The sequence below is a fragment of the Eublepharis macularius genome, chromosome 10 (genome assembly GCF_028583425.1).
Source record: "Eublepharis macularius isolate TG4126 chromosome 10, MPM_Emac_v1.0, whole genome shotgun sequence".
In the NCBI taxonomy this organism is placed as follows: domain Eukaryota; kingdom Metazoa; phylum Chordata; class Lepidosauria; order Squamata; family Eublepharidae; genus Eublepharis; species Eublepharis macularius.
The window spans coordinates 49,675,270-49,700,952 of record NC_072799.1 but is presented as its reverse complement, the minus strand read 5'-3'; the positions used below and the strand labels follow the sequence as shown (position 1 = coordinate 49,700,952).

Here is a 25,683-nt window from a genome sequence, read left to right as displayed (position 1 = left end):
TTGACCATACCTGCAGATCTGGGCACAGTAGTGACGACCCTAGCAGACCTAACAGCCACAACATACCCTGATATCGTCACTATAACGGAGAAGTCCATGAACTGGCTGTGCAAGCGTGCCATTCTGACCCCCAAGAATGACAAGGCTGCCATCATTAATGAAACACAACTCCCTCAAAGGGGCAGAAATGGAGTACAGATCTGGGGACTCAGTGGGGCAAATGGATGACGTGGTCCACTACCCTGTGGAGTTCCTCAACACTCTTGGCTTCCCAGCCCACAAGCTTCTCCTCAAAGTGGGGGCTCCCGTGATGCTGCTCCTGAACCTCAACCTACCCAAACTCTGCAATGGAACCAGCTGTGAGTGAAAGCCCTCCACAGGAATGTCATCGAGGCCACATTGTTCACCAGCAGTGCTTGGGGGGGGGGGGTTCATACCAGACATACCACTCATACCATCAGAGAACCCCTTTGAATTTAAGAGACTGCAGTTCCCCCTCAAGGCTTGCTTTGCTATGACAATTAACAAGTCCCAGGGGCAGACACTGAAGGTGGCAGGAATTGACTTGAGGGAGGATTGCTTCTCACATGGAGAGTTCTACGTGGCCTGCTCCAGAGTGAGCTCACCCAGCAGCCTAGTGATCCTAGCACCTTAGGGGGAAACCACCAATATGGTCTACAAAGAGGTCCTTCAGTAGAAAAAAACATGGTTGTACGTATTTTTCCACTTTATTTCTTGCACTACAATCTTTCCTTTTAAAAATCTCTTCAATAAATCTTACATTTTGAATTTCACTTCAGTTTTCAGCATCAACACACTTCGCTTTATTCAAATACTTTTGTGAAGCTTGGGTACTATGCTATTATACTACAAAACCAACTCCCCCCGCCCCCGAACTAAAAAATGTTACATACCCACAAGTATTATAATTGGACTTAAAGTAGTTAAATACCATAGCGAAGCACGGACATCAAGCTAGTGTTATTACATTAGTAAAAAATAATGCAGTGACAACAGGATAATATATACCACCCACAGATAAATGTATCCTGTACACAGTTGTATAGTCTACAGTCCCATTTCCTTTATAAAGCACATTCCTGAACGAGTCTATTACAGTCCTTTTCCTTTTTATAGAAAAGCTCTCCTGAACGCTTATTACCATCTTTCTAGCTTGTTTTTAATTGTCAGTTTTATTCAGGTGTACTTTTTTTACAAGTTCATTTTTATTCTTTTAACTGAAAGCTCAAATTGGGCAGAAAGGCAGCACACATGGTTTAAATAAAATTAATAATAAAATAAAAATGTTTTATTATAACATGTTTTCTTCACAGTGCACAGCTACAAGAACTAAGGCTCTCTTATGTATTTATTTATTCATTAAAACATACATACCCTACCTTTACATGTGGTTCAAGGCTAGGGTTGTCAGATGGTGTCCAGACTAATACCAGACCCCAAGAGAAGTGGAGGGACTTACTTTCCTCATGCATGTACAGTGCACACTCCTGAGGTAGCATGATGCCATCACTACAGGAAGGGACATCATCACGCTGACTGCTCACACTTCTGGGCACCTCTCCTGGGCAGCACCGTGCAGCTGCGGGAGGTTGTCGGGGTGCCCAGGCTGGCTGGTAACTCCTGGACATTACTGTGCAGCTGCAGGAGGGTGCCCGGGTGCCTGGACTAACTGGCTGCTTCTCCAGGCTGACAGTGGCATCATGCAGGCTGAGGGGGCCGGGGAAGGTGAGGGGCCAGGTGTTCAGTTTTGGGGGAGCATTTGCCCTGAACAGTCTCCCAAAATACTGGAATATCCAAGTGAAAGCTGGACACCTGGCAATCCTATTCAAGGCAGCTTACAAAAGTAGTTAAAATACATTTTCAGTTAAAACCAAAAGCCAGCAAGAGGCTGCCTGAAGATCATAACTGAAGCACTAGGATATATTGCGTTGCACTTTGCAGGCGGGGCGGACCTGGTCTAGTATCCCCTTAAAATAGGCTTCAGGCTTGTCTGGTGAGACTTGGGAGACACTGTTGGAGGACTTACATAGTAGACCAATTAATCCAGCAATTCAGTCTTCTCAAGCCTCATGGAACTTATTTTACTAAGAGCACCAGCATACTTCCAGGACATCTCTAACGTAAGCAATTTTTCCATCTCTTATGATAACATTATTCTTTTCAAACAGGTAAAATTGTACTGACTGGAGAATTCTGGGATGCAGTTGTAATAACAGCAGTTGACAAAAACCAGGAAATTGCATACCAACAACAGTTATCAGAAAAGCTGAAGAGAAAGGAATTACCTCTTGGTGTTCATTACCATGTTTTTGTAGATCTCCCTAGATCAATAATTGGTAAGTTCTTTACAAAATTTCCTGTTAATATTAGAAGAAAATTTCTACACAGAAAAGTAAAAAAGGCATAATCAAACCACAGTCAAGTGCTTTAATTCCCTTCTATTGAAATTAGTAGGGCTTTTTTAACTACAGCTTCCCCACTCACCTCCCTGCTTGCTGCCTTGCCACCGGGGTGCCAGCTAACCAGGAGCCAAGGCGAGGCAGGCAGCAGCCACGAAGGGGTGGAGAGGCAAGCAGGGCAGCCTGCTTCCCCATTCGCCGCCCTGCTCGCTGCCACACCTCCAGGATGCTTGGCTCGCTGGGACCCAAGCAGCTGCTGTGAAGGGGCAGAGTGATAGCCCCCTTCCCTACTTGCCTCCCCACTCACCGGGGCACCTGGCTCACCAGGAGCCAAGCCAAGGTGGGCATCAGTGGTGATGGCAGAGTGGAGAGGCGAGCAGGGTGGCAACTTCCCCACTCGCCTCCCTGCTCGGTGCCTTGCCGTTGGGGCACCCAGCTCACCAGGCAGCAACAATGAGGGGGCGGAGAGGCCAGTGGGGCTGTCCACTTCCCCCCTCACCTCCCCGCTTGCTGCCACACCACCAGGGCGCTCGACTCGCAGGGGTGGAGCAGTGAATGGGGCAGCCCCCTTCCCTACCCACCTTCCCACTCGCTGCTGTGCTGCTGTGGCACCTGGAACACCGGGAGCTGAGCTTATGTGGGCAGCAGTGGCAAAGGGGCAGCCCCCTTCCCTACTTGCCTCCCCACTCGCCGGGGCACCTGGTTTTCAGGGAGCCAAGCCAAGGTGGGCATCAGTGGTGATGGCGAAGGAGTGGAGAGGCGAGTGGGGAGGCTGCTTCCCCACTCGCCTACCTGCTCGGTGCCATGACTTCAGGGTGCCCAGCTCGCCAGGCAGCAGCAGTAAAGGGGCGAAGAGGCCAGCGGGGCAGCCCACTTCCCCACTCACCTCCCCACTTGCTGCTACACCACTAGGGAGCTCAACAGGCCAGGACCCAAGCAGCAGCAGCAAAGGAGTGGACAGGTGAGCGGGGCGGCCGCTTCCCCATTTGCCTCCCCACTTGCTGCCATGCCACTGGGGTGCATGGCTTGCCGTGAGCTGAGCTTAGGCGTGCAGCAGCAGTTAAGCGGTGGAGAGATGAGCAGGGTGGCCGCTTCCCCACTTGCCTCCCTGCATGCTGCTGCACCACAGGGGCGCCCAGCTCATTTGAAGCTGAGCCAAGGCAGGCAGCAGTGGTGAAGGGGCAGAGAGGAGAGTGGGGCGGACTGCTTCCCCACCCACCTCCCTGCTCGCTGCTGCACCACCAGGGTGCTCGGCTCTCCAGTACCCGAGCAGCAGCTGTGAACTGGTGGAGAGGCGAGCGGGGTGGCCCCCTTACCCACTCGCCTCCCCGCTCGTTGCCGTGCTGGGGGCCGAGCCTAAGTGGGCAGCAGTGAAGGGGCAGAGAGGAAAGCTGGGTGGCTGCTTCCCCACTCCCCTCCCCGCTTGCTGCCATGCTGCTGAGACACCCAGCTCACTGGGAGCCGAGCTGAGGCTGGCAGCCACAGCGAAGCAGCAGAGAGGCGAGCAGCACGACCCGCTTCCCCACTCGCCTTCCTAACCACTGCCATGCCTCTGGAGTGCCCGGCTTGCCAAGAGCCAAGCCAAGGCAGGCATCAGTGTCAAAGGGGCCGAGAGGTGAGTGGGGCGCCCACTTCCCCACTCCCCTCCCTGATCGCTGCTGCACCAGCGGGGCGCCCGGCTTGCCGGGAGCTGAGCTGAGGCAGGCAGCAGCAGCGAAGGGGCGGAGAGCCAAGTGGGATGGCTGCTTCCACACTCACCTCCCCACTTGCTGCTGTGCCGCCGGGGCATCTGGCTCTCCAGGAGCTGAGCCAAGGCGGGCAGCAGTGGCAAAGGGGCGAAGAGGTAAGCAGGACGGCCCACTTCCCCACTCGCCTCCCTGCTCACTGCTGCACCGCCAGGGCACCTGGCTTGCCGGGAGCCTAGAGGAGGTGGGAAGAAGCAGTGAAGGCCAGAGAGGCAAGTGGAGCGGCCCACTTCCCCACTTGCCCCCACTAACGCCTGCGCTGCCAGTGCATCCCCCTTTTCAGGAGCCAAGCCGAGGTGGGCAGCAGCAGTGAAGGGGCAGAGAGGTGAGTGGGATGGCCCACTTCCCCACTCGCCTCCCCACTTCCTGCCACGCCACCAGGGTGCTCGGCTCCCTAGGACTCAAGCAGCAGAGGTGAAGGGGCAGGGAGACGAACACGGCAGCCCACTTCTCCACTTGCCTCCTTGCTCGCTGCTGTGCTAACGGGGCGCCTGGTTTGCTGGGAGCCTAGACGGGGTGGGCAGAAGCTGCAAAGAGGCAGAGAAGCAAGTGGGGCGGCCCACTTCCCCACTCGCCACCCCGCTTGCTTTCGCACCAGCAAGACACTCGTTTTGCCGGAACTCAAGCAGCAGAGGTGGGCAGCAGTGGCAAAGAGGCAGAGAGGTGAGTGGGAAGACACATTTCCCCACTTGCCTCTTCACTCGCTTCCGCACTGCTGGGGCGCTTGTTTTGCTGGGAACCGAACAGCAGTGGCAAAGGGGCAGAGAAGTGAGTGGGGTGGCCTGCTTCCCCACTCAAGTCCCTGCTAGTTGATTTGCCATCAGGACAGCAGCGGCAAAGGGGCAGAGAGGCGAGCAGGGCAGCTGCTTCCCTACTGGCCTACCAACTCACTTCTGTGCCAATCCAGCCGAGGTGGGCAGAAGTGGCAAAGGGGAGGAGAGGTGAGCTGGATGGCTCCCTTCCCCACTCGCATCCCCATTTGCTGCCACGCCTGGACCGCCGGGATCTTGGACGAGGCAGAAGGGGCAGAAAGGCAAGCGGGGCGGCCCGCTTCCCCACTTGGCTCCTCACTCACTGCCGCATGTGTCCATCTCCCAGAAGCCATGCTGAGGTGGGCATCAGCAGTGAAGTGAAGGGGTGGAGAGGTGAGTGGGATGGGCCCACTTCCCCAGTCACCTCTAGCAGGGCAGCCCGCTTCTCCACTTGCCTCCCTGATCGCTATTACGCTGATGGGGCACCTGGCTCGCGAGGAGCCTAGACAAAGCGGGCAGAAGCTGCGAAGGGGCAGAGAGTCGAGTGGGGCGGCGAGCTTCCCCTAGTTTTGCCAGGATCAAGCAGCAGTGGAAAAGGGGTGGAGAGGTGAATGGGGCAGCCTACTTCCCCACTCGAATCCCCGCTTGCTGCTGTGCCACTGAGGCAGCAGCAGGGAAGGGGCCGGGAGGCGAGCGGGGTGGCTGCTTCCCCACTCGACTCCCTGCATGCTGCCACGCCTGGCCAGTCGGGACCCTGGACGAGGCAGAAGGGGCAGAGAGGCGAGCGGGGCGGCCCGTTTCCCCACTTTGCTCCTCACTCACTGCCGCATGTGCCTGTCTCTCCAGGAGCTGTGCTGGGGAGCAGTGGGCATCAGCAGTGAAGTGAAAGGGTGGAGAGGTGAGTGGGACAGGCCCGCTTCCCCAGTCACCTCTAGCAGGGCAGCCCGCTTCTCCACTCTCTGCCCCTTCTGCCTCATCAGGCTCCCAGCGGGCCAGGCGTGGCAGCATGCGGGAAGGCGAGTGGGGAAGCAGCTGCCCCGCTCGCCTCCCGGCTCCTTCGCTGCTGCTGCAGAAGGGGCAGAGAGGCGAGCGGGGCGGCCCACTTCCCCACTTGCCTCCTCACTCACGACCGCATGTGTGTGTCCGTCTCTCCAGGAGCCGTGATGACGTGGGCATCAGCAGTGAAGTGAAGGGGTGGAGAGGTGAATGGGACAGGCCCGCTTCCCCAGTCACCTCTAGCAGGGCAGCCCGCTTCTCCACTCTCTGCCCCTTCTGCCTCGTCAGGCTCCCAGCGGGCCAGGCGTGGCAGCATGCGGGAAGGCGAGTGGGGAAGCAGCCGCCCCACTCGCCTCCCAGCTCCTTCGCTGCTGCTGCAGAAGGGGCAGAGAGGCGAGCGGGGCGGCCCACTTCCCCCCTTGCCTCCTCACTAACTGCCACATGCGTACATCTCGCCAGAAGCCGTGCTTAGGTGGGCATCAGAAGTGAAGTGAAGGGGTGGAGAGGTGAGTGGGATAGGCCCGCTTCCCCAGTCACCTCTAGCAGAGCAGCCCACTTTTCCACTTGGCTCCCTTGCTGTTACGCTGACGGGGGCGCCTGGCTCGCCGGGAGCCTAGACGAGGCGGGCAGAATCTGAAAAGGGGCAGAGAGTCGAGCGGGGTGGCCAGCTTTCCTACTCGCCTCCCCACTCACTTCCATATCGCTGGGGCACTAGTTTTGCCAGGATCAAGCAGCAGCGGCAAAGGGGCGGAGAGTTGAGTAGGGTGGCCTACTTCCCCACTCGAGTCCCCGCTTGCTGCTGTGCCATTGGGGCTGCAGCAAGGAAGGGGCCGGGTGGCGAGCAGGGTGGCTGCTTCCCCACTCGCCTCCCTGCATGCTGCCATGCCTGGCCTGCTGGGATACAGGACTAGGTAGAAGCGGCAGAGAGGAAAGGGGTGTGGCCCGGCAGGGTATCAGCGAGCAGGGTTGCAAGTGGAAAAGTGGGCTGCCCTGCTAAAGGTGACTGGGGAAGCGGTCCCACCCTGCTAGAGGAGACTGGGGAAGAGGGCCCTGCTGATGCCCACCTCAGCATGGCTCCTGGCGAGACGGACACATGGGGCAGTGAGTGAGGAGGCAAGTGGGGAAGTGGGCCACCCCGCTCGCCTCTCTGCCCCTTCTGCCTCGTCAGGCTCCCAGCGTGCCAGGCATGGCAGCATGCGGGGAGGCGAGTGGGGAAGCAGCCACCTGGCTCGCCTCCCGGCCCCTGTGCTGCTGCTGCAGAAGGGGCAGAGAGGTGAGCGGAGCGGCCCACTTCCCCACTTGCCTCCTCACTCACTACCGCATGCGTTCGTCTCTCCAGGAGCCATGCTGAAGTGGGCATCAGCAGTGAAGTGAAGGGGTGGAGAGGTGAGTGGGACAGGCCCGCTTCCCCAGTCACCTCTAGCAGGGCAGCCTGCTTCTCCACTCTCTGCCCCTTCTTCCTCGTCAGGCTCCCAGCCAGCCAGGCGTGGCAGCATGCGGGGAGGCGAGTGGGGAAGCAGCCACCCCGCTCGCCTCCTGGCCCCTTCGCTGCTGCTGCAGAAGGGCCAGAGAGGTGAGTGGGGCGGCCCACTTCCCCACTTGCCTCCTCACTCACTACCGCATGCGTCCGTCTCTCCAGGAGCCATGCTGAAGTGGGCATCAGCAGTGAAGTGAAGGGGTGGAGCCCCCTTCTCCACTTGCCTCCCTGCTCGCTGTTACGCTGACAGGGCGCCGGGCTCACGAGGAGCCTAGACGAGGCAGGCAGAAGCTGCGAAGGGGCAGAGAGTCAAGTGGGGCAGCAAGCTCCCTACTTGCCTCCCCACTCACTTTCACATTTCTGGGGCACCAGTTTTGACGGGATCATGCAGGAGCGGCAAAGGGGTGGAGAGGTGAGTGGGGCGGCCTACTTCCCCACTCGAGTTCCCGATTGCTGCTGTGCCGTTGGGGCAGCAGCAAGGAAGGGGCCGGGAGGCGAGCGGGGTGGCTGCTTCCCCACTTCCCTCCCTGCATGCTGCCATGCCTGGCCCGCCGGGATCCTGGACGAGGCAGAAGGGGCAGAGAGGCGAGCGGCGTGGCCCGCTTCCCGACTTGCCTCCTCACTCACTGCCACATGCGTCAGCCTAGCCAGGAGTCGTGCTGAGGTGGGCATCAGCAGTGAAGTGAAGGGGTGGAGAGGTGACTGGGACGGGCCCTCTTCCCCAGTCACCTGTAGCAGGGCAGCCCGCTTCTCCGCTTGCCACCCTCGCTGTTACGCTGACGGGGCGCCTGGCTCGCGTGGAGCCTAGACAAGGCAGGCAGAAGCTGCGAAGGGGCAGAGAGTCAAGTGGAGTGGCAAGCTTCCCTACTCGCCTCTCCACTCACTTTCACATCGTCGGACACTAGTTTTGCTGGGATCAAGCAGCAGCGGCAAAGGGGCGGAGAGGTGAGTAGGGCGGCCTACTTCCCCACTTGAGTTCCCGCTTGCTGCTGTGCTGTTGGGGCAGCAGCAAGGAAGGGGCCGGGAGGCGAGCGGGGTGGCTGCTTCCCCACTTCCCTCCCTGCATGCTGCCATGCCTGGCCCGCTGGGATCCTGGACGAGGCAGAAGAGGCAGAGAGGCGAGCGGCGTGGCCCGCTTCCCGACTTGCCTCCTCACTCACTGCCACATGCGTCAGTCTAGCCAGGAGCCTGGCTCGTGAGGAGCCTAGACGAGGCAGGCAGAAGCTGCGAAGGGGCAGAGAGTCAAGTGGGGCGGCAAGCTTCCCTACTCGCCTCTCCACTCACTTTCACATCGTCGGGGCACTAGTTTTGCTGGGATCAAGCAGCAGCGGCAAAGGGGTGGAGAGGTGAGTGGGGTGGCCTTCTTCCCCACTCGAGTTCCCGCTTGCTGCTGTGCCATTGGGGCAGCAGCAAGGAAGGGGCCGGGAGGCGAGCGGGGTGGCTGCTTCCCCACTTCCCTCCCTGCATGCTGCCATGCCTGGCCCACCGAGATCCTGGATGAGGCAGAAGGGGCAGAGAGGCGAGCGGCGTGGCCCGCTTCCCGACTTGCCGCCTCACTCACTGCCACATGCGTCAGTCTAGCCAGGAGCCGTGCTGAGGTGGGCATCAGCAGTGAAGTGAAGGGGTGGAGAGGTGAGTGGGACAGGCCCGCTTCCCCAGTCACCTCTAGCAGGGCAGCCCGCTTCTCCACTTGCCTCCCTCGCTGTTAAGCTGACGGGGCGCCTGGCTCGCGAGGAGCCTAGATGAGGCAGGCAGAAGCTGCGAAGGGGCAGAGAGTCAAGTGGGGCGGCAAGCTTCCCTACTCGCCTCTCCACTCACTTTCACATTTCTGGGGCACTAGTTTTGACGGGATCACGCAGCAGCGGCAAAGGGGCGGAGAGGTGAGTAGGGCGGCCTACTTCCCCACTCGAGTTCCCGCTTGCTGCTGTGCCCTTGGGGCAGCAGCAAGGAAGGGGCCGGGAGGCGAGCGGGGTGGCTGCTTCCCCACTTCCCTCCCTGCATGCTGCCATGCCTGGCCCGCCGGGATCCTGGACGAGGCAGAAGGGGCAGAGAGGCGAGTGGCGTGGCCCGCTTCCAGACTTGCCTCCTCACTCACTGCCACATGCATCCGTCTAGCCAGGAGCCGTGCTGAGGTGGGCATCAGCAGTGAAGTGAAGGGGTGGAGAGGTGAGTGGGACGGGCCCGCTTCCCCAGTCACCTCTAGCAGGGCAGCCCGCTTCTCCGCTTGCCTTCCTCACTGTTACGCTGACGGGGCGCCTGGCTCGCGAGGAGCCTAGATGAGGCAGGCAGAAGCTGCGAAGGGGCAGAGAGTCAAGTGGGGCGGCAAGCTTCCCTACTCGCCTCTCCACTCACTTTCACATATCTGGGGCACTAGTTTTGACGGAATCAAGCAGCAGCGGCAAAGGGGCGGAGAGGTGAGTAGGGCGGCCTACTTCCCCACTCGAGTTCCCGCTTGCTGCTGTGCTGTTGGCCAGCAGCAAGGAAGGGGTTGGGAGGCGAGCGGGGTGGCTGCTTCCCCACTCACCTCCCTGCATGCTGCCACGCCTGGCCTGCCGGGATACTCGAGGAGGCAGAAGGGGCAGAGAGGCGAGCTGCGCGTCCCGCTTCCCCACTTGCCTCCTCACTCACTGCCACATGCTTCGGTCTAGCCAGGAGCATTGCTGAAGTGGGCATCAGCAGTAAAGTGAAGGGGTGGAGAGGTGAGTGGGATGGGCCCGCTTCCCCAGTCACCTCTAGCAGGGCAGCCCACTTCTCCACTCTCTGCCCCTTCTTCCTCGTCAGGCTCCCAGCTGGCGAGGTGTGGCAGCATGCGGGGAGGCGAGTGGGGAAGCAGCTGCCCCGCTCGCCTCCCTGCCCCTTCGCTGCTGCTGCAGAAGGGGCAGAGAGGCGAGCGGGGTGGCCCACTTCCCCACTTGCCTCCTCACTCACTGCCAGATGTGTCCGTCTCACTAGGAGCCATGCTGAAGTGGGCATCAGCAGTGAAGTGAAGAGTTGGTGAGGTGAGTGGGATGGGCCCGCTTCTCCAGTCACCTGTAGCAGGGCAGCCCGCTTCTCCACTTGCCTCCCTGCTCGCTGTTTCGCTGACGGGGCGCCTGGCTCGCTAGGAGCCTAGACGAGGTGGGTAGAAGCTGCAAAGGGGTAGAGAGTCCAGCGGGGTGGCCATGAAGTGAAGGGGTGGAGAGGTGAGTGGGACAGGCCCGCTTCCCCAGTCACCTCTAGCAGGGCAGCCCGCTTCTCCACTTGCCTCCCTGCTCGCTGTTACACTGACGGGGGCGCCTGGCTCGCGAGGAGCCGAGACGAGGCAGGCTGCGAAGGGGCAGAGAGTCAAGTGGGGTGGCCCACTTCGCTAATCACCTCCCCACTTGCTTCCACATCCCCGGGGCGGTAGTTTTGCCAGGATCAAGCAGCAGTGGCAAAGGGGCGGAGATCTGAGTGGGCGGCCTACTTCCCCACTATCTCCTGTGCCGTTGGGGCAGCAGCAGTGAAGGGGCTGGGAGTCGAGTGGGGCAGCCAGCTTCCCCTAGTTTTGCCAGGATCAAGCAGCAGCAGCAAAGGGGCAGAGAGGTGAGTGGGGCAGCCTACTTCCCCTCTCGAGTCCCCGCTTGCTGCTGTGCCGTTGGGGCAGCAGCAGCGAAGGGGCTGGGAGGCAAGCTGGGTGGCTGCTTCCCTACTCGCCTCCCCCCATGCTGCCATGCCTCCAGTGCGCCTGGTTTACTGGCAGCTGAGCCAAGGCGGGCCGCAGCGAGGAAGGGAGGGAGAGGTGAGCGGTGTGGCCCACTTCCCCATTTGCCTTCCCGCTCTCTGCCGCACCGCCCCGGTGCTCAGCTTGCCAGGACCCAAGCAGCAGCGGCAAAGGGGTGGAGAAGGAGCATGGTCGGTGCCAACTTTTAAGTTCACGGCTTGAGGCAACTGCCTCCACCGCCTCAACTGACACCCGGGCCCTGTGGTGTGTGAGAGACTGGGGGTTGTGAAAACTCTTGCTCAACTGACACACACTCCCCGCGCCAATCGCCAGCCCAACAGAAATGTTCATTAAAAAGGAGCCCAAGAAATTGATTCAAACTTCATCCCTCACTCATCTGTCTCCTTTTTGTTCGGCTACACTCACCAAACGGGGACGGCAAGAGGAGGAGAAGGAGGCGCCGTCCCTCCCTCTCCCGCTCGCCTGTCTGACTTCACCGCCCTTTGATTTGGAAGCCCGCTGATTGGCTGGGAGCGATCGAACACATGCAGCCAGGCAAAAGCTTTGTCTGAGTTGTGCTGAAGTTCCACAGGCTTTTTAGACAAGAGTCAGCAATCTCGCCGCTTAGTTGGCAGTGGAGCCGGGAGCAGGCTAGAGACGCTGCTTCACAACGAGAGCCGCCGTGCCCACTCAGCTCCCTTCCCCAGCGCTTGGTGAGTTTTAACCGCGGCGGAAGGAGACCCTGATGTTACAAATCTCACGGCTGAGAAAGAAGAGCAGCCCGGCTTGCCAAGGGGATGCGTGCAGGAGTCCTGCTGCCATCTGTATGTATGTAAGCAACTTTCTTTTTTGGAGCGGGTAGACAATTGAAACTTTGCTGTGCTATCGAAGGGCATCTTCTGAGCCGAAAGACCTCGATGCATGCTGGACTGGAGGGGCTTGAAGAAGCCGGCAGCACCGCTCTTTAACTTGTTGGGTGGGAGGACGAGATCCGGAGACTTTCCAGATGCCGCAGCTGAGCAAGGAAATGCCCGTTCGAGTTCTCCTTGCCCTGACGCTCCTGGCTTGTTGGAGAGGCGCGGTGGGCAAGACTCTGAAGTACAGGATTTACGAGGAGCAGCGGGTGGGCTCGGTCATTGCCAGGCTCTCGGAGGATGTTGCTGATGTTCTGTATAGGATGCCGAACCCTTCCTCAGTCCGTTTCCGAGCCATGCAGAGGGGGAACTCTCCCTTGCTTATGGTCCGTGAGGATAACGGAGAGATCAGCATAGGGGCGAAAATCGACCGGGAGCAACTCTGCCAGAAAAACTTGAACTGCTCAATAGAGTTTGATGTGATCACTCTACCGACGGAACATCTGCAGCTTTTCCACGTCGAAGTGGAAGTGCTGGATATTAATGACAACTCGCCGCAGTTCTCGAGGGCGCTTATCCCTATTGAAATCTCCGAGAGTGCAGCTGTGGGGACCCGCATTCCTTTGGATAGTGCTTTTGATCCAGATGTTGGGGAGAATTCCCTGTACACCTACTCGCTGTCTGCCAATGATTTCTTCACTATTGAAGTTCGGACCAGGACTGATGGTGCCAAATATGCAGAACTCATAGTGGTTAGCGAATTGGACCGGGAATTGAAATCCAGCTATGAGCTCCAACTCACTGCTTCTGACAATGGGGTGCCTCAACGAACTGGATCCTCCATCCTGAAAATCAGCATTTCTGATTCCAATGATAATAGCCCTGTTTTTGAGCAACAGACATACATTATTCAGCTTTTAGAAAATTCACGTGTTGGGACTTTGCTCCTTGACCTCAATGCCACTGATCCAGATGAGGGTGCTAATGGTAAAGTTGTGTACTCCTTCAGTAGTCATGTGTCTTCCAAAATTATAGAGACTTTTAAAATGGATTCTGAACGAGGACAGCTGACCCTTTTGAAACCAGTGGACTATGAAACCACCAAATCTTATGAAATTGATGCTCAGGCGCAGGACCTGGGTCCAAATTCCATCCCAGCTCATTGCAAAATCATCATTAAAGTTGTTGATGTGAATGACAATAAACCAGAAATCAACTTAAATCTGATGTCTCCTGGGAAGGAAGAGATTTCTTACATTTCTGAAAAGGCTTCCATAGAGACTTTTGTTGCTCTGGTCAGGGTGCAAGACAAAGACTCTGGACTGAATGGAGAGGTGGTTTGCAAGCTTCATGGCCATGGCCACTTTAAACTTCAGAAGACCTATGAGAATAACTATTTTATCTTGACAAATACCACTCTGGACAGAGAAAAGAGATCTGAATACAGCTTGACTGTCATAGCGGAAGATAGAGGAACGCCAAGTCTCTCTACAGTGAAACATTTTACTGTCCAAATTGTGGATGAAAATGACAACCCACCTCAGTTCCAGACAAATAGATATGAAATTGTTATTTTGGAAAACAACTCCCCAGGTGCATATATCACCTCTGTCACAGCAACAGATCCTGATCTTGGAGATAATGGACAGGTGACTTACACTATCTTGGAAAGCTTTATTTTGGGAAGTTCCATAACCACCTATGTGACTATTGATCCCTCCAATGGAGCAATCTATGCACTTAGAACCTTTGACCATGAAGAAGTAAACCAAATTGCCTTTGTGGTTCAAGCTAGAGATGGAGGGAGCCAGCAGCTTGCCAGCAATACTACAGTTGTGCTAACCATCATTGATGAAAATGACAATGCCCCTGTAATTGTGGGGCCAGTATTGCACAACAACACAGCAGAGATTTCAATCCCCAAAGAAGCTGAAAGTAACTATCACATCACAAGGATAAGAGCCATAGACAGAGACTCAGGTATGAACTCAGAGCTAAGCTGCTCATTAGCAAGTAGTAGTGAAGACAGCCTCTTCATTATGGACCCACAAACTTGTGACATTTATCTCAATGTTAGCATTGAGTCTGCTAAGTCAACAGAGTGGGAAATTCTTGTAGTTGTTCAGGACAAAGGAAGTCCTCAGCTCAGTACCAAAGCACTTCTAAAATGCAGTGTTTTTAAATATGTTTACCTGCCTTCATCTACAGAAGCTCCTTATATTAGCCACTCCCCAGATGTTTCCATGATCACAATTATCTCCTTAGGAGCAATATGTGCAGTGCTGCTTGTCATCATGGTTGTCTTTGCTACAAGATGCAATTGTGAGAAAAAAGACACTAGATCCTATAACTGTCGTGTTGCAGAATCCACATACCAGCATCATCCCAAAAGGCCATCAAGACAGATTCACAAAGGAGACATTACTCTTGTGCCAACTGCTAATGGTACTTTACCAATCAGGGCTCACCACAAAGCTTCACCCTCATCATCACCAACACTAGAAAGAGGACAAATGAGCAGTCGTCAAAGCCATCACAGCCACCAGTCTCTAAACAGCCTGGTGACCATCTCATCAAATCATGTGCTGGAGAATTTCTCTCTTGAGCTCACACACGCTACTCCTGCTGTTGAGGTAAGATCACATGATGTACTATATAGATACACTAGCATTCATGAAAGAACCTTCTACAGCCAATTTCCACATAAAATGTTGCTTACACAAATTGCACTTGAAATCAGTCAACTGTTACATGTACCTGTATTTTCAGTGTAGTCGTCTGTGTACTAGAAAGCCATGATTGGCTGCAGCTTCCCAGTGCTTGTAAACCTTGTGCACACACAGTGCTGCACCTGTGTGCCATGGGTTATATATTGTTTGCTATAGAAAGTGATCTTTGTGAAGAAAATACATAACATGGAATGTGGCCCTTAGGATACATGTACTCTGTATGTATACATGAATAATGAAAGCAAGTCATTTTCTTCAAAAGCACAGTGCAATATCACTTAAATGTCAAACAGAGTGTTTATTAATTATATTGCTGTTGCTAATCAATATCTTTCCATCCTACTTTATTTGGAACATTATTCATCAGTGTTCCCAATATGCTAGAATCACACATCCATCTCTGTTTTTTTATTTAGACATTTCATATGTTTTTATATATACAAATAATACACAACAATGAGGGAGAATATTAGAAATATTTTGGTGGGATTGTAGCTTCAGATGCAGTAACAGCTTGTGTTATAGGATGTGCAAACATGTTAATGAATGTGTTCAGGGCATGAGCTGCAGCTCAAGTCACTTAACATAAGCTGATTCTTAGTCAGCTATTGATTTCAACAGAACTCAATCCATTCCCATCCAAATACTTCAGGTTATCAAAACTGAGATCAGACTTCAGACTAATTATTTTGAATATTGAGGCTAATTAACAAATGGTATTAGTGAAGTGTTGTTAAGTGTTTCCCATGCTCAGTCTGCTTACCGTGATATGGATAGGTTTCAATTAATTAAAAAAAATGTTGGCGGGGGGAACAAGAAGAATTTGTTTTCTTTGAAGATTTGTAGATATTGTTCCCAGAGATCAGTGTTTTTTGCTTTTTCTTAGCAGGTCTCTCAACTTCTCTCGATGCTTCATCAAGGCCAGTATCAGCCAAGGCCAAGTTTTCGAGGAAACAAATATTCCCGAAGCTACAGGTAAGGGTTTAAGTTAGATCAATGTTGAAAGTGTTTTCACCTGTGAGCACATGCTACATGAGCCAATAAAGGATAATGCAATCAACATGTCACTTCTGTTTTATCACAGGTATGCCCTTCAAGACATGGATAAGTTCAGCTTGAAAGACAGCGGTCGTGGTGACAGTGAAGCAGGAGACAGCGATTATGATTTGGGGAGAGATTCTCCAATTGACAGACTTCTTGGAGAAGGATTCAGTGACCTTTTCCTTACAGACGGGAGAATTCCTGCAGGTAAGAATGCAATGAAAGTTGAATAGTTCATTTACATTGCTGTCTTACTGTCACAATGAGGCAAGTTCACATCAAGGGAAAAAGAAACTTTTTGCCTTTTTACTTTGTCCTTTCTCTTTGTAACAACCCTTCCCTCAAAGTGGTACACTTTGTGATTTCCCCCTCCCACAAAGTGCCCCCCCTCAAAGTGGTACACTGCTGGTGTATTTGGAAGGCTGGTGTTAAAAATCTGACCAAAGCTGGATGGCAGCTCTTGGTATTACTCACATCTCCATAAAGTTGCTCTTTAAATCCTTCTCCAAACAAGCAAACAGCCACAAGTAATTCTTGTATCTTAAGCTTTGTAATGGAACCAAACTTGAATCCCAGTACTTGAATTGCAATGTAATATATACCTCTACCTCTGTGATTTTATGCACATATTCCACACCTACAATGCTTTAAGTACTTTGCATTGGAATATGTTGTATTCAGTAGTAAAACCTGCTTGGAGCTGAATATCTGAAACTGGTATCCACTGAATGAGGAAAGCCCACATTTATGCCAGATACATTCTAGTTAACACCAGAGTTCACTGAGTTGGGTTAGGATGACATCCCAAACTGAGAGCCAGTTTGGTGTAGTGGTTAACGGCAGCGGGACTCTAATCTGGATAACCGGGTTTGATTCCCCACTCCTCCACTTGAAGCCAGCTGCGTGACCTTGGGTCAGCCACAGCTCTTCCAGAGCTCTCTTAGCCCCACCCACCTCACAGGGTGATAGTTGTTGTGGGGATAATAATAACGTACTTTGTAAACCGTGGTGAGTGGGCATTAAGTTGTTATGAAGGGCGGTATATAAATCGAATATTATTATTATTTTCAAGTGGACCTAAAACCATCCCACTTCTTTTTAACCAATGAAAACCACCCCAGGATAAAGCAGCATTACACTGGTATTGATGAATACAAGGCCATATTCATTCATTAGTGCCTTTGTCTTTTATAGTAATTCCACTCTTGGCAATGGCTGATGATTTTGTGAACACCCATTTCAATAGTTTACAGATCAGTTATATGCTTCAAGATAGTGAATGGACCATGGCTAAACTGAATCTGGCCTGATTTGAAACAAAATGCCCCCCCTGCCTTTTCCCCTGTGCTTCAAATACTGGATATCACAGTTGTTAGAGTGGTGATTACAGTTCATGTTTGGCATTTGCAAGCCAGTTTTGGATCTTTACTTCTACATTCAGTTATTTAGCGATATAAAATATTCCTTTTAAGGTCTCTGTGCTGTCAGCTGAGGTAAGCTCCTATCATTGTCACCTGTGGTTAGTTCTCTGTGTGATGACTACTGACAAACTGGTTCTTGTAACATCTTTTCCACAGCATATTTATTGTCCTAAATACAAGGGACAAATAAGCATGAGATTGTTGTACACCTGAGAAGTATAACCCAGTTTATACTGCAGTCTCTTCTCCAGGTATTGTAGAATAACTTGAGTTGTTTGTCTCTGTGGTAGCAGGTGAGAGTAAAAATGACAAGGAACATCCATTATTCTTAGAAGATTTAACCAGAGTTTTAGATATAGAATAATGGGATACATTTCTTAAAACACTACAGTAGCAGAATCACCAAGCCAATTTAGCAGAGTAGTCCTAAGCAGAGTTACACCTTACTAAGTCCACTGAAATCAGTCAATTTAGAAAGGTGTAACTCTGTGTGGGATTGCACTGTAGGCCATCTAAATCCAATCAATGTCTATACCCTGTTGAATGAAGCAACTTGGTGTAAAATTTGATGAATACTGAACCTTCAGCCCCAATGCTAATGCGTCAAATAGAAAGCTTAGTTCAAGCCTTTTTGAAGTTCGCTAGAATCTTTTTAGACACTATTTTTAGATTCTTTTGAATTAAATAAGAGTATTAAAATACTATACAAATGTTTCAGTTCTCTAATAAAGAGCTTTATAGTAATGAATATGAGTGTCCATAGAAGAAATGTCCAACAGTTTGATCCCAAGAGCTTCCGCACTGAAGCAAGATTTGCATCCTGTAGCACCTTATTTTTATTTAGTGTATTTATTTCAAATTCCTATTCCGCCCTCCCCATGAGCGGGCTCAGGGTGGATAACAACATATTAAAATACAATAAAAATTCGTCTACATTAAAACAACAGTGTATTAATAGACATTTAAAAGACTTTAAGTCTTTAAAGTGCTACTGGACCCAAATTTTGCTCTTCCACTTCAGACCAACACAGCTACCCACCTGAAACTATCGGCACTGAAGCAGAGCTCACAGTATGAAGAATCTAGGGCCCACAGGAAAGAAGCAAGCTGTCCCCTTGGTGACAATGGGGTTGCATCCATGATGCAACAGTAACATTGTGTAACTGCCGTATTTCAGGCTCTGTGTGCTGTGAAGTGTGCTATTTTGGAATGAAAGTACAACAGGACAGGAATGGAGATTAGCTCCTTGTGCTGTGCACAGGATACAGACAGCTGCCAAGGTAATATTTGACCACCTTGTGTCAGTATCAATGCGCTCCAAATTTCCTGCAGCATGGCATTTTAAGGCCTGCCACAGCAAAAGGGGAGTTTCTTGCCTCTGACCCATTGCACTGGCAGTAGCAGGTAAAGTAGACCCATAGAATCAGAATGCTTCCCAATAATCTTACCTACAGAAGATAGTTATGGTGCTTCATCATTTGATGTTTCAGCTGATAATATTTCTCGTTATTTCTTAAAAATGGATCAGTCTTATAGATGTGCATAATGCTGACCCAGAAGTAGAAGCAGCCTGCATTTGGCACTTGTTGGCAAGAACAAGGATTTTAAAAGGTTGCTGCCAGTTATGAAGTACTTAGTTAGAACTGTGCTAGAGCTGCTAGCTTTCAGATGTATGGGATATTTTTGGAATTCCATGGAAGGCATTCCCATTCATGCCACAAACCTATGCCATTTTGCTGATTGGGACAATGTTCCAATCTAACATGGCAAGATGATGGTTAAGGCCAGTATAACTGCACCAAGCCATGCTGCTGTGGTGGTCTAATGCCTTGGGGCAGATCAGGCTTACTTAGGCAATTAAAAGATCAGGTGCGCTAGACTGGGCTAATAGCTGATCTATTACAGAATCCTATTTCAAACATTGAATAACTAGATGACTCTACAAGGCCTACAAACAAGTATCCCATTTTAGCACTAATCTAGAATTGCCAACTTCCAGGAAGGGCCTGGAGATCTCTCAGAACTACAAAAGATTTCCAGATGACAGAGATCAGCCCCCCCTGAGAAAACTGCAGCTTTGGAGGATGGAATCTGTAGCTTTATACCCTGCTGACATCCCTCTCTTCACCAAACTCTGTCCTCTCCTAGGTCCACCTCCAAACCTCCAGAAATGTCCAGCCCAATGGCAACCCTACACCAATCAGACTGAGCCCTGATAATCATGGGCCTCTGAGTATAACCTCAGCTGCTCACTTTTCAGTATCTTTTATCCTGAGTTTGCAGGCCTTTTAAGCCAGCACTTTTAAGTCCCCGTCTTCTTTCCACACAGCCTTTTTGTAGCTCATCAATAAACCAACTATTTCTCGCCACATCCATTGTAATAGTAACTGGATCCTAGCTGCCTCAGTGTCTGCAAAGAAAAACACAGAAGCAAGTGCAAACCTGGAGGAGCATTAAATGCAAAGAATGCAATTGGATGTATACAATTTGGATGGCAAATGAAATGAGCAGCACTGCAGTCCCAATATAAAAATCAATGTTAATTGTTATTTGGAATCTTTCTGAAAAACGAAATAGAAAAAAACACCAGAATAATACAGGATATATTGTGTGGAACTGGCAAACTGCAATGAGTCCATTTACTCTCTGATTTAGAGAGAAGATATATAAAAATGTTATGAAAGCAATAGACCCCAAAAAATTCTTTGAAATACCCAACCTAGGAATGCTCTTAGCTTATGTAAATTCTTGTGGAATGGACCTCACAGACCAGGACTTTCCAGTTTTCCCCTTCCATTGCAGTCCACTGAACCCCTGAAATACTACCATTGGGAACCAGGGCATGTATGCCAAGTGAGGTCTACAGCAGAAAGAGGAACTCAGGAGAATTTGCCACGTCCTTTTCCAATGTGCCCTTCCTTCTTAGGAACAGAATGGTTGGAGTCAAGCTGATGACAAAATCCCCTCCCTCTCATACACAAATAGCTTTCCTGAAGCTCCTAAGTATACCACTTGTATAATTTGCTAAGATAATTTTTAAAAACCTTGAAAACTGTTTTAATTTTTAAAATTATTGTACTTAAATAAATATCCTCTGAGAAAGGAATTGTTTTGCCTATATTCCTAAAAGCAGAGATAGAAGTAGCTTTGGTAAACCTCTTGGGGCAATTATTTCCATAACTGGGGAGCCACCATCAAGAGAGCTCTCCATCCTACATCCACCTGCCGTGGACACTCATAGAAACGTTCTTCATGCAATATAGAAATGGGAGGAAGTGTTCTTTCGGGATAAAGACAGCAGGGTGGTCAGGTCTGCTCTGGATGGAGATCCCCCTGTCTGGCTTTGTCCACCACTACTCAGCTGGCAGTGAGGGGTAAATGCTGGGGGAAATGGATGAGGCAAACAGTGTCACACTGTTGCCATGATGTCACTTCTGGTGCAACCTCAAATTGATGTCGTCATGTTGGTTGGCACTCTAGCATTGTACTAGAGTGCTAGAACATCACCCCATGTGATGATATCATTCTTGGGTTGTGTCGGAAGTGACATCATCTCATTGCTAGCAGCACCCCTCCATGGTAAGTCTCCCACTCGTTGCCAGCCCTGGGATTGACCTTGGGCTGGCAATCCTAGAAGGCAAACATAAATCCTAACGTATGGTCAAAGAGATTTGAACATATCCAATGCATTCCAAGGCAGAAAATGTAAGTTGAAAACATGGCCATCATCTGTCAGATAAGTAGGGTCCGTATTGAATGGATCTGTATAGATTAAGCTCATACCACGGACTGTGCTGGGAATAATAATAAATATTATGTATACCAATGTTGATTATTTCTTGTGCACTTATAGACATTTAAGGTGGTGTACAATACAAAAGTCTAACATGGTAAGAACAACAGTTCTCTCTCTGTAGGCATACAGTCTCCATTTGAATTAAGTTGACAGATACTAACTTCTCACTTTCATTTTGATTCCAGCAATGAGGTTATGCACAGAGGAATGCAGAGTCTTGGGACACTCTGACCAGTGCTGGATGCCACCACTGCCCTCTCCATCTTCTGATTATAGAAGTAATATGTTCATCCCCGGAGAAGAATTTCAGCCCCAGCAAAGTCAGCCCCAGCAGCAGCAGGTACTGGAAGATGATTCTCAGCCTGTCGAATCATCTGAAAAGAAAAAGAGCTTCTCAACATTTGGCAAAGATAGTCAGAATGAGGAAGAAGCAGCTGACCTTTGCACTTCCTCCCTGCTTTCTGAAATGAACAGTGTTTTCCAGCGTTTATTGCCTCCCTCCTTAGATGCCTACACAGAATGCAATGAAATGGATCCTCCTAGCTCCTTAGAGCGCAGGAAAGGACATTTGCCTGCCAAGACTGTAAGTTACCCCCAAGGGGTTGCAGCGTGGGCAGCCAGCACCCATTTCCAAAACCCTGCGAATAATAACGGGCTGACTTTGGGGACTCATGCAGGGGCTCAGCCATCTTCTAAATGGTTGCCTGCCATGGAGGAAATTCCAGAGAATTATGAAGAAGATGACTTTGACAATGTGCTTAATCACCTTAGCGATGGGAAACATGAACTAATGGATGCCAGTGAGCTTGTGGCAGAAATTAACAAGCTTCTACAAGATGTCCGGCAGAACTAGAGGGGTTTGTTTCATAGCGTATTAATTTTCCATATTTATGGAAAACTGAGGGAAGGAAACCCAGAATGACAAGAACTGGCATTGCCAATTAGTTACATTTATCATAAATGTGTCTGTGTATGTTGAATATTAAAATACTGTATTTTCATATGTACACAATGCAAGTGTGATTATCTTTAATTGTATTTTAAAAATACATTTGTACCTTATATTTATGTGTAATTTAACAAATAAATTTTATTTTTGTACTCTCATGGCAAGCATGTTTTCCTACATATAAGCACCTGACACCATTTGTGTCTGGTATTCAGTATTTCTTTGCACAAGGGTGCAAATTAAGTAAAGAGTGCAGATTAAAGGTTTTAGTATTCCATGGGTTTCTCCCTGTCCCCAGAATGAATTGTTATGATTCAGACTCAGACAGGTGAAACCTTATCCAAATGATAGTTTCAATAACTAATTGAACATCTTGTTGCAATGTTTCATTTTTATAATAAAAAATTCTCAACTCTCTGACAGCCAATAAGTTCTTTTTTGTTTTCAGGCTGGGACTAATCAATTCTTCCATATAACTGAAAGAGAAAAAAAATAGGGGTAGCTTTATCAATAATGCAAATAAGGAGTCTCATTCCCAAATAGATAAAATGAAACTGAAAACTTTAAGAGTGAGGGCAGCTTTCCGGTGTTTTAGGACTTTCCCAGAGCACGTAGACAGGTATTGTTCCCTCAGCTATATTATTTTATTGATTTATTTACATTATTTAGAGTCCACCTCTCTCACTGAGACTCAAGACAGATTACACAGTGTGAGTTAGTACATTCAATTTCAATTACCATTTCACGGCATCTAATGTTTAATGTTGGTAGATAAAATGCCTTTTGATGTGTTGTGCCTAATTCTGTTTTCACTCTTGCCTTGTTATGTCAGGCTAGCCCTGCAATTAAAACAAATTATCTATTTTTTGTCATTTGAATTCAGTTCAGTCATTTGAATATATGCAAATATGTATTTATCTTTTGGCAAACATTGACACTGAGCTGAAAGAAAACTATCCATAAGGCAACAACTAAAGGCCAGTCTAAAATTGTTGGTCTTATTTTCTTCCAAAGGCATCGGTGTAACTGGCATCCCCACCCAATAATGCCCCATGTCCAGAAAGAGGATTTTTATGTGTCAAAAGCCATGTTTCTTGGATCCAGTAGGGTGGATCCAACTATCATCTAAGTAGTCATCCTCCAACTCTTCCTCTAAAGGCAGAACCCCTTAAAGTTGGAGAAAGACTCCTTAGATTGGAGGGAGTACTCAGACTTGGGCCAAAAGGAAAGTTGGAGCATAAAGTTTTAAATCAATCAATCAACTTGGCTCAATGGAGTGGTGAGATTGGAGTAGGATCCACATAAAGTATTTGACCATGAACTTCAGAAAATTATAGCCAATACAGAATTCGGTATGGAACTGGAATTATTTGGCTAAAGTGCATTTAACACTGTGTTATATTCAGGGCTTTTTTCCTGGGAAAAGAGGTGGTGGAACTCAGTGGGTAGCCCTAGGAGAAAATGGTCACATGGCTGGTGGCCCCGCCCCCTGATCTCCAGACAGAGGGGAGTTTAGATTGTCCTCCGCGCCCTTGGCAATCTAAACTCCCCTCTGTCTGGAGATCAGGGGGCGGGGCCACCAGCCATGTGACCATTTTCAAGAGGTTCTGGAATTCCGTTCCACTGCATTCCAGCTGAAAAAAGGCCCTGGTTATATTGGGATAATATTTGAGGGCTAGATGCATATGGTTCATGCAGAACTATATAAGCATCACAAAAAATCAGAAAAACACTAAACAAATCTAACCAGTAATAGGGAAAGTACATTTTGAAATGAGATTTCCAAAACTATTTATTGGAGCACAGTGGCCTCTAGATGTAGCTGGAAAATCCATATTGATTACACATACTAATGTATGTGTGCATTGAATGAAAACACACATGGCTTTAAGAATACCATATGTGTATGTACAGTCTACAGTACATGTATAATGAAGCAAACTGAACATATGCATACTAAATGTTTGCAAAGGCTTCTTGAAAGATCAAATCTGTGCATTAATTTACTGCCTTACTGAAAACATATACACAGTTAATATAGCTGCTTTACCACCCATGCCCTTGGATTTATGCTCCATTCAGTATAACCAATTCACAGGTTAAAGGTTGTGGTTAAATTCCTGCTATCAACCTGAGAGCCAAGCTACAAGTGATGCCTTACACAGGTTGGACACTTGTCAGCTTCCCTCAAGTTTTGATGGGAAATGTAGGCGTACTGGTTTTACAGCTTGGCTCTCCATTATAGCTGCAAGACCAGGATGCCTACATTTCCCATCAGAACTTGAGGGAAGCTGACAAGTGTCCAACCTGTGTAAGACGTCACTTGTAGCTTGGCTCTGAGACATTACCCAACCAAGTCATTTTGGAGGTCACTTTGTGTACTTGTTATGCACTGCCTTGAAATTTATTTCCAGAAATAGTCTTGGTCCCTTAATGAACTTGCCCAAACTCAGAGAGAACATTGTTGCAATTTGCACTGAGGTAGTAAACCTGTTTCTGGGCTTTACAGCTTCATGTTGCAGGTTCGACTCACATGATAGAATATTTTCATGAAAACAATCATAGAAGGCTAGCATTATGTTTTATAAGTGGAGGGGATGGTGGTTTAAAGGAGTCATATGTATTGAAGTGTTATATTAAATAAAGTCAATGTCTCAAAGTACAGCTGGAGATGGGGGAATTGGCTGCAGCAGAAATGGTTCTAAGTCATATCTTGTTTTTTTCAGCCTGCAATTCAGTATGTTGTTGACATATACAGTGGAATCCAGGGGGCAAGACTTTATTATCCTTATCCTTGTGCAATAGTGCCTAGCTATAATACCAGACTCAGTGAAACCAATCATGTGCTTCTCAGCAGAACTAGGTATGAAGGAATTTGTCCTCTGCAAAGAGGTGATAGACGAAAATATCAGGACAAAAAGGGTTTTTCATTTGGGCTTTAAAGCAATTTCCTAAGCTAGTATCAGTGTAGAGATAAGGTTATGTGAATGCTTTGGAGTTGTAGGAGGAAAAGGACAACCAAACCCTTATTGGAAACTAAATGGAATTGGGAGAATTATCTGGCCACCAAAAAGGAAGAGGAGGGGAGGCATTTTTGTAAATTATATAGGTAGCAAGAGGTTCAGTATGAGATTCAGGGGTTGCAGTTGAAATATGACTGACCAAATTACATTTGAATGAATTTCTGTAAATATAGTAGGTTTTTAAATGACATTTGGAGCTAGGTGAGGAGTTGCTAAGTGGAAGAGGAAATGGCAGTGTTTTTTCATATACACTCTTGCTCTGAAGCATACTTAGTGACAGGGAAAATGGTAAAACCACAGCAAGACTGCCGAGACTCAGAGTGAGGTCTGACTCTGGGAAGCTTCTGTTTTATTTTGTTACAACAAATTAACATGGCTACCCCTCTGAAATGATCTCCACACTATATGAGACTGGTAGAAAATATCTGAAGGCTTAACTTGGACAGCCATATAAGTAGGTGTAGATACTAGATTTAGTCCTAATTGAAACATGATCTTGATTTTTTCTGTGCAACGTTGTCCACATTCACTGTTATGCTTATATGGGGCCAGATGTGTGTCATGTTAAGGCATGTTTGACGGAACTGATGTGCTGTGTGGCAGGCACACATATTGACAGTGGTCTGCGTAAGCATGTGATGTCACATGGGGAAGTTCTTCTGTCTAAATGCCAATGCTGCATTTAGATCAGATCCTACTCTTGCATCTCTCCTAGAGAACTGGCTGCAAACTCAAGAGTTTGGGTCATCAATCAGAAACCAAGAAAGCAAACTATTACCAACACAAGAGGAGAATCCA

General features: G+C 49.7%; 1 protein-coding gene across 2 annotated transcripts; it reads left to right on the top strand.

Annotated features, from left to right (window-relative positions):
• Positions 1 to 11,690: 11,690 nt before the first annotated feature.
• PCDH18 (protocadherin 18) lies at positions 11,691 to 22,279 on the top strand. Of its 2 annotated transcripts, none has more exons than XM_054990661.1 (4): positions 11,691 to 14,559; positions 15,545 to 15,630; positions 15,740 to 15,903; positions 21,099 to 22,279. In XM_054990661.1, the coding sequence occupies exons 1-4, from the start codon at positions 12,079 to 12,081 to the stop codon at positions 21,764 to 21,766; spliced, it is 3,399 nt and encodes a 1,132-aa protein (XP_054846636.1). In that variant the 5' UTR covers positions 11,691 to 12,078; the 3' UTR covers positions 21,767 to 22,279. The 2 variants fall into 2 exon arrangements, with proteins under 2 accessions (XP_054846636.1, XP_054846635.1); XM_054990660.1 differs by having other exon boundaries at positions 15,542 to 15,630.
• The last annotated feature ends 3,404 nt before the right edge of the window (positions 22,280 to 25,683 follow it).